General features: G+C 36.3%; 2 protein-coding genes across 3 annotated transcripts; one reads left to right on the top strand and one right to left on the bottom strand.

Moving 5' to 3' along the window:
• Positions 1-569: 569 nt before the first annotated feature.
• On the bottom strand, positions 570-4,229 carry SCO2 (protein disulfide isomerase). The gene is made up of 3 exons (XM_023661953.2): positions 3,618-4,229; positions 3,092-3,218; positions 570-854 (listed from the first exon to the last, which is right to left on the bottom strand). The coding sequence occupies exons 1-3, from the start codon at positions 4,044-4,046 to the stop codon at positions 781-783; spliced, it is 630 nt and encodes a 209-aa protein (XP_023517721.2). The 5' UTR covers positions 4,047-4,229; the 3' UTR covers positions 570-780.
• Positions 4,230-5,009: 780 nt separating this feature from the next.
• DOT2 (SART-1 family) lies at positions 5,010-13,234 on the top strand. 2 transcript variants are annotated; one of them, XM_023678822.2, is made up of 13 exons: positions 5,010-5,114; positions 5,617-6,578; positions 8,750-8,888; positions 8,993-9,047; positions 9,503-9,616; positions 9,691-9,787; positions 9,862-9,931; positions 10,065-10,124; positions 10,232-10,841; positions 11,277-11,689; positions 12,214-12,434; positions 12,533-12,617; positions 12,928-13,234. In XM_023678822.2, the coding sequence occupies exons 2-13, from the start codon at positions 5,659-5,661 to the stop codon at positions 12,997-12,999; spliced, it is 2,856 nt and encodes a 951-aa protein (XP_023534590.2). In that variant the 5' UTR covers positions 5,010-5,114; positions 5,617-5,658; the 3' UTR covers positions 13,000-13,234. The 2 variants fall into 2 exon arrangements, with proteins under 2 accessions (XP_023534590.2, XP_086984901.1); XM_087128775.1 differs by having other exon boundaries at positions 5,016-5,114; positions 5,635-6,578.
• Positions 13,235-13,413: the final 179 nt, after the last annotated feature.

The raw sequence follows: 13,413 nt of genomic DNA, 5'->3' as shown, positions 1-13,413 counted from the left end.
CGCATATTTACTTTATAGCTTCTTAAGCGAAAACATTTCAAAATTGTCTACTAACAGAACCCAAACGGTGATTGATACGAGCATAATTCAACCAGCCAATGTATTACTTACAGTGTCTCCCTTTAAATTGAACAAAAAAAAAAAAAAAAAAAGACTTTAAGTTATAAGTGTCTCGTAGAATCAACCAAACTCGAATGGATGACCGAAAAATTCCAAATTTGGTCTGAAAAATAGTTTATTCTGAAAAAAATAGTTGCCAATAGAACTCGTAAGAGTATCTTTTACATACAAACGGAATAATTACCAATTATTCACTTATAACTTCTAAGTAACTTCAAAGATTAAAAGTAAAAACCTACCTAAACTGTTAACTCGAGTTCGACCATTAAAACATTAGTAACCTTCTCTCGAGGTTGGATAGCCTTCTCTCGAGGTTCGAAAGCCTTCTCTCGAGGTTGAATCTCTATCCGTAATATACATAAATATAAGTTTACTTGAAAAATAGTATCTAGAACAAACTCTTTGCAGGATTGTAACAGAGAATCAAGACTTAACAATGCTAAAGATAGTGAAGAACAAGGCCGAAGCTCACTGCTAAATTTGCAGTACTTTTATTTCGCCAGTGTTTGCTTAGCAGTCCAACATTCTCTCAGTTGTCTATGTTGCCTATTATCAATACAAAGGCTAATCTGTGTGTGAAAAATTACAACTCCTCAGGGGTGAAGAAGTTAGAGAGGTACTATTTTCCAAAACAGAGAGCAAATAATGCAATGAATCACATCACAATGGTTTTCCATTATCCAAATCCTCCATTAGTTCAATGTCCTTTCGAGCTGTTATCTTCTGCACATACCCTGCAGAATTGCAAACAACCAGAAGAGGCAAATTTGATCCAAGATTTAGGTTCCGAAAATCAGCACGAATAACCGAATGTTTAACGAGCGAAAATGAAAGAATACAAGGACATATAAAAGGAGCGAGTGCCCACAAAAATGGGAGAATTATCCATTAGGTCCATTTCTTTGGATTGGAAAGGCAGCCATCATGTCATGTCCTCAAAGTTACTACACAATATTGTCAAGATGTTGGTTTGGTAAGCATCAAGAGGTTGGAGAAATTGTATTGATATGAAGGAAGAAAATGCATTGAAATGAAAAGCAAGAATCAGAGCATACAATGAAAATTTGTTGGATGTATAAGTGAATCCGACATTAGTTACGAGGAAATGTTTTTGTGTTGTAAAAAACATGAATTTTTCATTAGAAGTGTAAAAGAGTTTCTAGTTGGTGAAGAAGAAGCATCATTTGTAACAGAAGTTCCTATTGTCTGAGACAAATTTAAAACCAGAATGATCGAAGTCCCTGATCTAAACAGAAAGTAGACCATTGAAGCTATCATTTTATCAAAGAAATTCAATGATGAGCAGAAATTCCTAGGATTTTCATTTGGACTCCTACGGTCATGCTCATAGTTGTCAATGCCAAAAGTACGTCATTGAAGATAACAAGTCATAACGGTTGATTGACAAAACGTCAATCTAAATAAGGACATTAACGTCAACTGAGCATAACTCAACTTATTAGCGTATATCATACTCATAGTTGTTAATACCAAAAGTACGACAATGAAGATAGCAAGCAATAATGGTTGGTTGACAAAACGTCAATATATAAGGACTCAACTGATTAGGGTATATCATGCTCATAGTTGTCAATGCCAAAAGCACGTCAATGAAGATAGCAAGCAATAACTATTGATTGACAAAACGCCGATTTAAATAAGGACATTAGCATCAACCTAAGCATAACTCAACTGATTAGGGTATATCATGCTCATAGTTGTCAATGCCAAAAGCACGTCAATGAAGATAGCAAGCAATAACTATTGATAGACAAAATGCCGATTTAAATAAGGACATTAGCATCAACCTAAGCATAACTCAACTGATTAGGGTATATCATGCTCATAGTTGTCAATGCCAAAAGCACGTCAATGAAGATAGCAAGCACTAACTATTGATTGACAAAACGCCGATTTAAATAAGGACATTAGCATCAACCTAAGCATAACTCAACTGATTAGGGTATATCATGCTCATAGTTGTCAATGCCAAAAGCACGTCAATGAAGATAGCAAGCAATAACTATTGATAGACAAAATGCCGATTTAAATAAGGACATTAGCATCAACCTAAGCATAACTCAACTGATTAGGGTATATCATGCTCATAGTTGTCAATGCCAAAAGCACGTCAATGAAGATAGCAAGCAATAACTATTGATTGACAAAACGCCGATTTAAATAAGGACATTAGCATCAACCTAAGCATAACTCAACTGATTAGGGTATATCATGCTCATAGTTGTCAATGCCAAAAGCACGTCAATGAAGATAGCAAACAATAACTATTGATTGACAAAACGCCGATTTAAATAAGGACATTAGCATCAACCTAAGCATAACTCAACTGATTAGGGTATATCATGCTCATAGTTGTCAATGCCAAAAGCACGTCAATGAAGATAGCAAGCAATAACTATTGATAGACAAAATGCTGATTTAAATAAGGACATTAGCATCAACCTAAGCATAACTCAACTGTTTAGGGTATATCATGCTCATAGTTGTCAATGCCAAAAGCACGTCAATGAAGATAGCAAGCAATAACTATTGATAGACAAAATGCCGATTTAAATAAAGACATTAGCATCAACCTAAGCATAACTCAACTGATTAGGGTATATCATGCTCATAGTTGTCAATGCCAAAAGCACGTCAATGAAGATAGCAAGCAATAACTATTGATTGACAAAACTTCAATCTAAATAAGGACATTAACATCAACCTGAGCAGAACTCAACTGGTTAGGGTATATATCCTCGATCCTGAGATTAGAGGATCAAATCTCTCCCCCTACATGTTGGTTGAACTCGAGAAGAATATTAACATGAAAGTGTTTTGTTTTCATGATAAGAAGCAGTAAAACTCCAACAATACAACATTGCAAGACACTACTATTTGCATTATGTGTTCGTTCCCTTAGGAAAAATGGAACATGAAGAAGAAGAAGAAGAAGAAGAAGAAGGAATACCAACTCCAAGGCAAGGAATACATTTGCAAGTGATCTCTCTTCCCCTTCTGTTATAATAGCTAACAAATCCAGACCCCTGGCAGCTGCGGCACTTCCCGGTCCATTCATACACCACTTCTTTACAATCCTACAATTTACAAGAATGGCTTCAAATCCAAAACTCCAAAACGGAGATTACTGGCATATTTGTGAGGTTGGAAAGGGCATTAAACCCACCAATGCAGCCTAATTTTGAGGAGATAAACTCAGCTAAAGCATGCTAAGGTCGTTGATAATATCAATACTTCAACTGTAACAAGTAAATCTCCAGTTTCCAGATAATTGAATCAATGTAACAAGTCGTTTTCTAAAGCAATTCAAAGCAACCTCTCAAATGAGTCAAGAACATACGTTTTAGGGCACACAACAGGGAAGCCACTGCAAATCGCTTTCAACGATATGCAGAATTAGGAAAAAGTAAAAGCACCAGAAGCGCAAGTTTGAATTGAGAAGAACTATATCAAAAGTTATGATGCGAATTACTGACCTCAACTTGGGGATCGCACTGAAGCCGTCGGTCAATCTCCTCAGGCGTGACAGGGGAGGAATCCGGATAAGTCATAGGAAGAGGAAGAACCTCGCTACTATCGACCAAGTAACTCTCTCTATCCCGCGACCATTTTTTCTCCATGGCGTTTGCTTTGACGCTACCATTTCCGCTACCCGACCTCCCCACTCCATCAACAGAGCCGGAGGAAGCTCCGCCGTCGTACTCTTGTCCGAGTCGAAAGCCGCCGGTTGCGTCGGTGGCAGAAACAGACGGGAAATTGAACAGCCGAGAAAATGAAGGACCGACCGAGGCGTCGCCGGCAGCGGCACAGCTGCGGCGGAGGGAAGGGGAGAGAGAGATGGATTGTTGACGTGTAGCGGTGGGATTGGAAGGGAAGAAAAGGGAAGTGGGGTTTACGGCGAACATTACCCGAACGTTGAAGTCAATCGGATTGTTTAGCTTCTATCAATGAACGGAACTGTCTGACGGCGGAGGGAAATTATGGATTGTGGCCACCGGCGTGTTCATAGGCAGTGGAGTGGGCAGGTGGTGATGGAGGATTGCATTCGAGGTGAAGACCAACTGGGGACCACAAACCAGAGGTTTTATTGGGTTTGATAAACCTTCCACCTTCGCTAATACTCTTCCATTTTAAAATTTTTTTTAAAATTTTAAAAATTTTAAAAAATAATTTAAAAAAGAAAAAAAATTAAAACAGGCCTCTAATTCTTTTTTTTTTAATTAAAATAAAAAAAAATGTCGATTCACATTTTAAAAAAATATTTATGAATTTTTAAAAATAACATTAAATTTTTTTTAAAGATAATCATCAATAAGTTAATAAATGGTTTCGTCCATATAATTTTTTTAAAATTTTTATTTATAGGATGGTTAATTATACTTTTAAAATTTTATAGATATTCAAAGAATATTTTTAAATTTTTTTAAAAGAATGGAAGAATATTAATAAAAAATTTAAGTTTTAAGAATATTTTAAAAAATTATTAAAAATAAAAAAATATTTTTGAAATAAATACTGAATTATTTTGAAAGTTAATTATTAAAAATTTTGAAAATTTAAAAATATTTTAAAGATAAAATACAAGTTTATTGATATTTTTATTAATTTAGCGAAATTTTAATTAAAGATGGAGCCGAACAAAATTTTGGTCGGTCTTAATTTTTTTTTAATTTTTTATTTTTAAAAAAGGCCCAAAATCCCGGATCCAAATTACCGGGTCGGTTATTGAATCGGATCAAAGGAAGTATTTGTTTCTTCTCCGCCCTTCTGTGCTGCTTCGAGTTCCTCCGGTCAGAATTGCGCACGCCACAATCAGCCACTGCTGCATCGTCGCTGCAGCCTCTTCTTTTTGCTCTCGACTTCCGATTTCTTCATCCGATTTCTTCATCATCATCGATTTGTGAGCTTATTTCTCCGAACTTTGTATCTAGCTTCTTCATCAACATTGCCTTCCAGCTTCCAGTTTTGCTGCGGTAACCATTTCCCTCGTTCATCCCTACTTCATTTGTAATTTTGTATGCCTACCGTATTCGTTTGCTACGGAGATTTCCACCGCCTCATAGTATCACCGATTCACTGTTTTTAACGAAAGATTTCGTGGCTTACATTATTCTAGTCTGGAGCTTTTTCCCCCCTTTCCTTTTGGAATTCACTTTTTTTTTTTTTTTTCTGGGGGGGGATGCGGGTGGTGGGTTATGGTTATGGGAATATTATCGTTCATATATCCAGGGTTTAGATAGGCAAACTTAATCATCTAATTTTTTTTATTTGTTCTTAGCACGAGCTTCGTTTTAATTTTGAATTCAGTCTGTATCTCTTCTCGTATTTAACAATTGGAAGTTGGAACTCTTGCTCATTCTTTACTTGCTTGAACTGATGCCTAATGATTTCCTAAATTTAGCTTTAGTGGTTGACATAGTTTGCTCCAATTATCTATTCTGTATATCATCTTTCCGTATAACTTATTCTTTTTAGGTGTTAACTGAGATTTAGAGGCAAGCTATTAAATAATTGCAAATGGACGCGGATGGGTCATCTGTACCTGAACATGATGAGAGAAATGGTCATGAGGCAAGAGATCGTGGGGAAGGACAGGATGACTTTGGTTATAGTGGAGCAGAAAAGTCAAGCAAGCATCGGAGTGAGGATCATCGGAAGAGTAGTCGAGGGGAGGAAAAAGACCATAGAAGTAAAGATCGAGATCGATCTAAGAGACGTAGTGATGATGCATCGAAGGAAAAGGAGAAAGAGGTAAAAGATTCAGAAAGGGATCGAGTTCATATTCGTGAAAGGAGGAAGGAAGACAGGGATGAGCATGATAAAGAAAGGACTAGGGAGAAGAAAGTTAAAGACAAAGATTATGACAGAGAGGTTTACAAGGAGAAAGAATATGAGAGAGAGAGAGATAGAAAAGATCGAGGAAAGGATAAAGAGCGGGGAAGGGAGAGAGAATTGGAGAAGGATAATGTTCGAGGACAAGACAAAGAGAGGGGAAAGGAGAAAGACAGAGATAGGGAAAGGGAAAGGGAAAGAGATAGGGATAGGAAGAAGAAAGAGAAGGACAAGGACCGATCAAATGAAAATGAAAGGGAGAAGGGGAGAGAGAAACGCAGAGATCAAGAGGAGAAAGAAAGCTATCGGAACATTGATAAGGAAAGAGGAAAAGAGAAAAATTTGGTGGATGATAAGAAAGGAGATCAAAACAAGGAGAAATTACGAGATAAAGAAGGAATTGGCGGCAAAAATGATGAAGAAAGAATTGATTGGATTGCACATGGGGCTAAGGATTATATGCTAGAAAGTGATGGCGAGGATAACAGGGACAGAGGTATTGATCAAGGGAATGCAGTCCAGCATTTGGGAGGTGAAGAAAATTCTGATGGGTTGAAAGTTGGAGCTCAGTCTTCTTCAGCTATGCTTGAGGAGCGCATTCGGACGTGAGTAGATACTCACCCTTTTGCTTTCTATATATATGTTTTTTTTTTTTGTGTATATGTATCTGAATATGAAGCATGTGCATAGATTAGGTAATAATGGATCCTGAAGTGTGTTCCTGCAAAATTTGATTTTGATACCTTCCGGATTTCACTCAGTTTTTCGTTATTTCTTTATAATCTGATAATAATATTTTCCTTAGGTTGCTTAAACTTATACTCACCTTTTTTTTTTCTTTTTTTCTTTTTTTTGCTACAAATATGATTTTTTTTGTGTTAATGTATTTGAATATCAATTGTGTGCACGAGTAGGTAATAACAAAAAATGAAGTGGGCTCCTGCAAAATTTGACTGTGATGCCTTCTAGATTTCACTCAGTTATTGTAATCTGATAATAATATTTCCTTGGGTAGATTAAACTTGAATGTATTCAATTGTATTTGATATTTGTTTTATTCTATTTAGAGAAATCTTTACCTTAGCTTGAAAAGTGTTTATGATATAGTTACATTGCTTGTTGATTTGTTTATAAGTAATGTCGATGGCCCAAGGCTTTTACTTCCTTCTAAACTTTTGAGCCGGACCAAAATCATTTATTATTGAAAAGATGACTATAGGTAGTTATTTTGAAAGAAAATAAATGGCAAAGCAAGTGATGTAAATTCAGGCGGGGAAGACAAACCCTCACCAAGGATGTCTATGAAATACTCAGTCGTGGTTAATCAATAATAGATTGTGAATACCAAAAAGGTCTTGTGATGGGCACACCAAAATACATATTGAGATCAGGCATCTTCCATGATTAAATTCTAGCACATGTCAGCTTGAATCAAATTCTGGAGACAAGGGATCCATAAGTTATGGGTTTTTATGGTTTTGATCGGTTATTACATAACCTCCTATATAAAATAAAAGACCATGACACAACCAAACTTTTGTAATATTGCTGAATACAATTGAATGTATGTTGTACTTTATTTCATATATGATATATCAACTAATAAATCAAACACCACATATGGAAGGTGCATATAACAATATGTATCCATTTATCAAGATTATCATATCACATTAGGCATATATATTGTTTCTGTAAAAGGCATCCTCTTTAAGAGAATGGTTTTTATTTTTTTTTTTTTTTGGAGAGAAAAGGATAAACCGTTATATTATCAACACATGGCCATTATTTCCAGTGTCATGTGTTTAAAACGATGGGCGAGTTGGCCATCTATCAAGAAATTAGCTTTCTTAGAGTTTTTCAGTGCCAAATTATGTAGGAGCAGGCAATGGTCATATGAGATTGATTAGTCGATTTCATTCCATTCTTATAGGTACCTACTTAAAAGGAAAGGATTCCTTTCAATGATTATGATATTCACTTTATGACTGGTAAAAAAAAATCAGTCTTCTTGATTATAGTGACTGGAAGACTCTTTTGGTGTAGCTTTCTTTTTCTTTTTTCTTTTGGTGGGGGGAGGGTACTCTCTACCCAGGCTCAGGCCCTTAGTTTATGCTTGTTTGTTTTGTAGAATAAATTTCCTTGATGTTTCTTATAAAAAAGAATCCAGCCAAAAAATGTAACTGATTCCATTCATATCCTGTTTCTGTCCCATTTTGATTCCACACCCTATTGTCTCTTGAAACCAATGGGACACTACCTTTGCGTACTTTTTTTTATAATTCCCGCTTGCTCAATTTCACATCACTCTTGTGTTTGCGATGTATGTTGTTTTCCTTGCAAATTCATAGTTTTCTGTCCCCAATCAGTTGGTGAAGTTCAAGAATTCAAGAATTGGATCTCTCATCCTTATCCTTCAAGGACATGCAGTTCTGTTGTTTCATTCTGTCCTGGATACCTCGTCCTTGCATTGATCACTGTGATTGCATGTAGCAAACTGGCCAACATACTATGCTCACTTGGACATAGGGTTGTATGATTATCTTAGATGCTATGATGCTCTGTGGATATTTCTTTCCTTATAAATTTATAATATATGGTTTAGAGTTTTTTTTTTTTTTTTTTTTTTTTTTTTTTTTTTTCTCTCTTTTTTCTGCTACAAGTGAAAACTTCTGACCTTATGTTGTGACTGGCAATTTGCATGTAAATGTACTTTCTGTTTGACTGATATGTCAATAGATTTAAAAGTTCGTTTTCAATCAAATTCTTGATGCAGCATGAAAGAAGACAGGCTAAAGAAGCAAACTGAAGAATCAGAGGTTTTAGACTGGGTTAAAAGGAGTCGTAAACTTGAGGAGAAGAAACTTACTGAAAAAGAGAAAGCCTTGCAGCTCTCAAAGATTTTTGAGGAACAGGTTAGTTAACTGCATAATCCAGTGTCATTTGCAATTGCAGTCCTTTCTTTCATAACGACAACTTTCATGTGTGATTGCGATCGTGGCATTTTGGAATTTTTCAGGACAATATTGATCAAGGTGCAAGCGATGATGATATTGCAGCTGAAGATATAACTAGTATGGGTTCATACTTTTTGTTTCTTCGTATGAGTTATGATTATATATTTTTTAGTTTTTTTTGCACGACTATATTTTGTGGTTACATAGATGTTGGAATAAGAATATAAGGGGATTTTTATCCAGTATTTCACTTAATATGTTTGTACAATAAGGATGATTAGGAAGCAATTAATGTATACAATGGACTGAGACATATGAGACGTCCTTTACTTCTAGCATGGAAGCACAGTGATATGCGACTTTAAAGCAGCAGTTTTTTTATTCCTCCTTTTCTTGAGCTTTTTCTTTTCTTTTTATACTTCTTCCATGTCTGATTAAAACCCAACATTGTTTTAACATTTCGAGGACACATGTATGCTTCTAGACAGCAAGGGAGGATGTCTAGAAGTGAGAGAGATATCACTTGATGTTTCTGTATGCGCAGCTTATTTATTTCTGTATGCAATTTTTAGGTAATTTAGCTGGAGTTAAAGTACTTCATGGCATAGACAAAGTACTAGGAGGTGGTGCAGTTGTCCTAACCCTTAAAGATCAGAATATCTTAGCTGATGGTGACGTTAATGAAGGTAAAATACGTTGGTTCTTTTCCTTTAATTTCAGGGCCGAAGTTCTTAAGTACTTATATATTTTAATGCATCAGATATGGATGTACTTGAGAATGTGGAAATTGGAGAACAGAAGCAGAGAGACATGGCCTATAAAGCAGCAAAAAAGAAAACCGGGATTTATGATGACAAGTAAGTCACTTATTTAAGTGCTCTATGAACTGTTTTACAGGCTGCCTCAGTTCTCATCCATTCTTCTATTATAGGTTTAATGATGAAAATGCTGGTGAGAAGAAGATGCTGCCACAGTATGATGACCCAGCAGCTGCAGACGAGGTGGACTTCTTTCCTTTTGAGCTTCTGTTTCTGTAATCTTATATAAGGAGCTCTATATCTTATTCATGTTCTTTACTTGAATCATTTCTAAACTTGGAGCATAAGCATTCTCTGAGGACAATTTGTGTTGTAGGGCCTAACTCTAGATGGAACTGGACGCTTTAGTAATGATGCAGAAAAGAAGCTTGAGGAGGTAATTGTATTCTACGTTCTACCCTACCCATGAAGATCGGTCATGGTTCAGTATATTATAGTGCTTCTTTTTTAGCTTCCTACTGTGAACTTTTTGCTCTTTGCCAGCTTCGGAAAAGATTACAGGGAGCTTCTTCAGTCAAACACTTTGAAGATCTTAATGCATCAGTGAAAGTCTCGCATGATTATTACACTCAAGATGAAATGCTTCGATTTAAGAAGCCGAAGAAAAAGAAATCTCTTCGAAAGAAGGAAAAGCTAGATATTGATGCCCTTGAAGCAGAAGCAATCTCCTCTGGATTGGGTGTTGGAGATCTTGGTCCTCGAAATGATTCTAGCAGGCAAGCACGAAAAACAGAACAAGAGAGATCTGAAGCAGAAATGCGACAAAATGCGTACCAGTCAGCCTATGCTAAAGCAGACGAGGCATCAAGATCTCTACAATTAGTTCAAAGCTCAGTCAGATTAGATGACAATGAAGATACTTTCATTGAAGATGATGATGAAGACCTCTATAAGTCGCTGGAGAGAGCAAGAAAATTAGCTCTTAAGAAGCAGGAGGCAGCATCGGGACCCGAAGCAGTTGCTCTTCTTGCTACAACAACAACCAGCGGGCAGACAACTGATGATCAAAACACAAAAGCAGGAGAGTTGCAGGAAAATAAGGTTGTTTTTACAGAAATGGAAGAATTTGTCTGGGGTCTCCAGCTTGATGAAGGTATCATCTTCCTTATTCTCTTTTTGGTGTACCACTTATTGCTATTCACATTGACTGTTCCTATAAGTCCCCAATCAATCTTGAGCACGGTGTACTTGTTGGTCTTTATTCTCTCTCCCCCCCTCCCGCCTCATTGGGCTTTGTTAGCGGTTCTTGCAGGCTTCCTGTCGACCTTCAAACTGTGTCGATCTTTGGGATTTTCAATGAACACTAATCATCTAGAAGACCTGTTTTTTCGTGTGCTTGCTAAATCTGAACTACAACGTCTATTTGCTTGACTTAAGCAAAACATAAATTCTGGCATGCTATTTTCTGTTCTAAATGGATATGTCATAATTAAAAGCTTTATAATCGCGAATAGAAGGTTTAAAAATGAGATAAATGAGGAAAACCAGGGAGAGTGAACTGGGTTTTTTCTTTTTCTTTTTCTTTCAGAATCCCATAAACCTGAAGAAGAAGATGTCTTTATGGATGACGATGAAGCACCAAAAGAAGAATATCATGAAGATGAGAAGGATAAAGATGGTGGGTGGACTGAGGTCAAAGATACTGCCAAAGAAGAACCCACTCCTGAGGATAATGAGACAATAGCTCCCGATGAAACAATCCATGAAGTTCCTGTTGGAAAGGGATTATCCAGTGTACTGAAACTGCTCAAGGATCGTGGGACTCTGAAGGAAAGCATTGAATGGGGTGGCAGAAACATGGACAAGAGAAAGAGCAAACTTGTTGGTATAATAGATGAAGATGAACCAAAGGAAGCTAAGTCAAAGGATTCCCGTTTATCTTCTTTGGTGGATTACAAAAAGGAGATTCACATCGAGAGGACTGATGAATTTGGGCGAATTGTAAGTTAGCTTCGACTCTATAATTTACTTAGCCAAGTAGTTCATATCTAGTTTACTTGCACCACATATTCACTTACTGGTTTTTAAATGCCTACTGGTAGTGTAATGAGGAGCTAGGTGCCAAGTTAAAGTAGGATTTCTTTTTTAAATGCGTAAAATTACATTTAGGAAATTGTGTCCGTTTACTTCTCAAATTGCCATACTTAAGTCATGCTTGCTCTTCTTCTTTGTATTTTATTCCAACAATGAAATGCACTCACTACCAGAAGACAAATAATACACAAAGACATTCAAGTTGCGCTGAATATGAGTCTCTCGTCTCTGAATTGTTGGCAGTCTTACATGTTTATGCCAACTGCACAGGGCTTTTGCCTAGAGGTGTCAATTTTGTTCTCTTGTTCCAATGGAGTTTGATTATAATTTCTGGTCTATCTTTTCTATGGGCTGCTTTAGGATGTGATATTACTCCTATGCTTACCATTAAGGAGTTTTCTATTCTCACTTGTGCCTTTCTACTGTACCAGATGACTCCAAAGGAGTCATTTCGCCAACTTTCTCACAAGTTCCATGGCAAGGGACCTGGGAAAATGAAACAAGAAAAGCGCATGAAGCAATACCAAGAAGAGTTGAAGTTGAAGCAGATGAAGAATGCTGATACACCTTCGTTATCAGTGGAGAGAATGAGGGAAGCTCAAGCACAATTAAAAACACCTTACCTTGTTCTCAGCGGTCACGTTAAACCTGGGTATGCTCCGTTTTCATTGGAACAAGTATTTTGCCTCTTGTTTTTGCATTTAGCCATTCAGTTTCAAACTGTTTTCTGGTTGTCTTTAATGTTTGTAGCCAAACAAGTGATCCAAGAAGTGGTTTTGCTACCGTCGAAAAGGATCTCCCCGGCGGCTTGACACCCATGCTTGGTGACAGAAAAGTGAGTCTTCTTTCCTTATTCTTCCAAGTATTTATTACTCAACGAGATTTATAGTATCGAGGAAGTTCTTTAAGAAGTTAGGAACATATGCAATACGGGAGATTTCTAGTTATATGCGTACCCGAATTTCATTTGTGTGCACTCTAAGCATATAGTCATTCACATTTTCATTTTTGTCTCAATCTAAGTTCAATTTTTAAATCAATAAATCAACTGCCTTATTACCAAACTTCGACTCTCAGCATATAGAATTCGTCATTTCGAGACGCGATCGCTGTTAGTTTATATAAGTTGATCATCTTATTTTCAGGTCGAGCATTTCTTGGGGATAAAGCGAAAAGGTGATCCTTCGAATACAGGCACAAAAAAGCCAAAAATTTGAGATATGTAACTTTTTACCAGAATTAGTACCAAGAAATAGAAACCCATGATTAGTTTAGTTTAGTTTAGTTTATTTTTCTTCACCAACAAGATGAACTTCGCATATTCAATTTCACATCCTCATCAAATAACAGTGTGCTTGAATTGTTTGTTGTACGATAATCGATAAATGATGAGGGATTACTCTTATAAATTATGGAAATTCATATTACAAAAATACATTATAATATTGGATACCTTAGGTCGTCGCCTTGTTAGAACAATCGTAGTACGTGTCAATTGGTTTCGACACTAATTGGTATAAATTCTAGAATTTATTATTAGAGTTACATATTTTGTGAATATAACTCATTAGACGCGTTCTAAAAATTCTAAAAATTTTTAAAATGATAGATTATACGAATATTTTAGCTAT

Source organism: Cucurbita pepo, chromosome 1 (assembly GCF_057944985.1).
Source record: "Cucurbita pepo subsp. pepo isolate OVF chromosome 1, ASM5794498v1, whole genome shotgun sequence".
Taxonomy (NCBI): Eukaryota; Viridiplantae; Streptophyta; class Magnoliopsida; order Cucurbitales; family Cucurbitaceae; genus Cucurbita; species Cucurbita pepo.
Note: the sequence above shows the minus strand (reverse complement) of the source record. Positions and strands in the feature narration are given on the sequence as shown.

Excerpts from the sequence above, each read along its gene's own strand:
- SCO2 (XM_023661953.2), bottom strand. The coding sequence starts at position 4,046 with ATGTTCGCCGTAAACCCCACTTCCCTTTTCTTCCCTTCCAATCCCACC. Across the intron at positions 3,219-3,617 it reads AGTGCGATCCCCAAGTTGAG|GATTGTAAAGAAGTGGTGTA; the intron begins GTCAGTAATTCG and ends TGTAAATTGTAG. Across the intron at positions 855-3,091 it reads TATTCCTTGCCTTGGAGTTG|GGTATGTGCAGAAGATAACA; the intron begins GTATTCCTTCTT and ends GCAATTCTGCAG.
- DOT2 (XM_023678822.2), top strand. The coding sequence starts at position 5,659 with ATGGACGCGGATGGGTCATCTGTACCTGAACATGATGAGAGAAATGGT. Across the intron at positions 10,842-11,276 it reads GGGTCTCCAGCTTGATGAAG|AATCCCATAAACCTGAAGAA; the intron begins GTATCATCTTCC and ends TTTTTCTTTCAG. Across the intron at positions 12,618-12,927 it reads CCATGCTTGGTGACAGAAAA|GTCGAGCATTTCTTGGGGAT; the intron begins GTGAGTCTTCTT and ends TCTTATTTTCAG.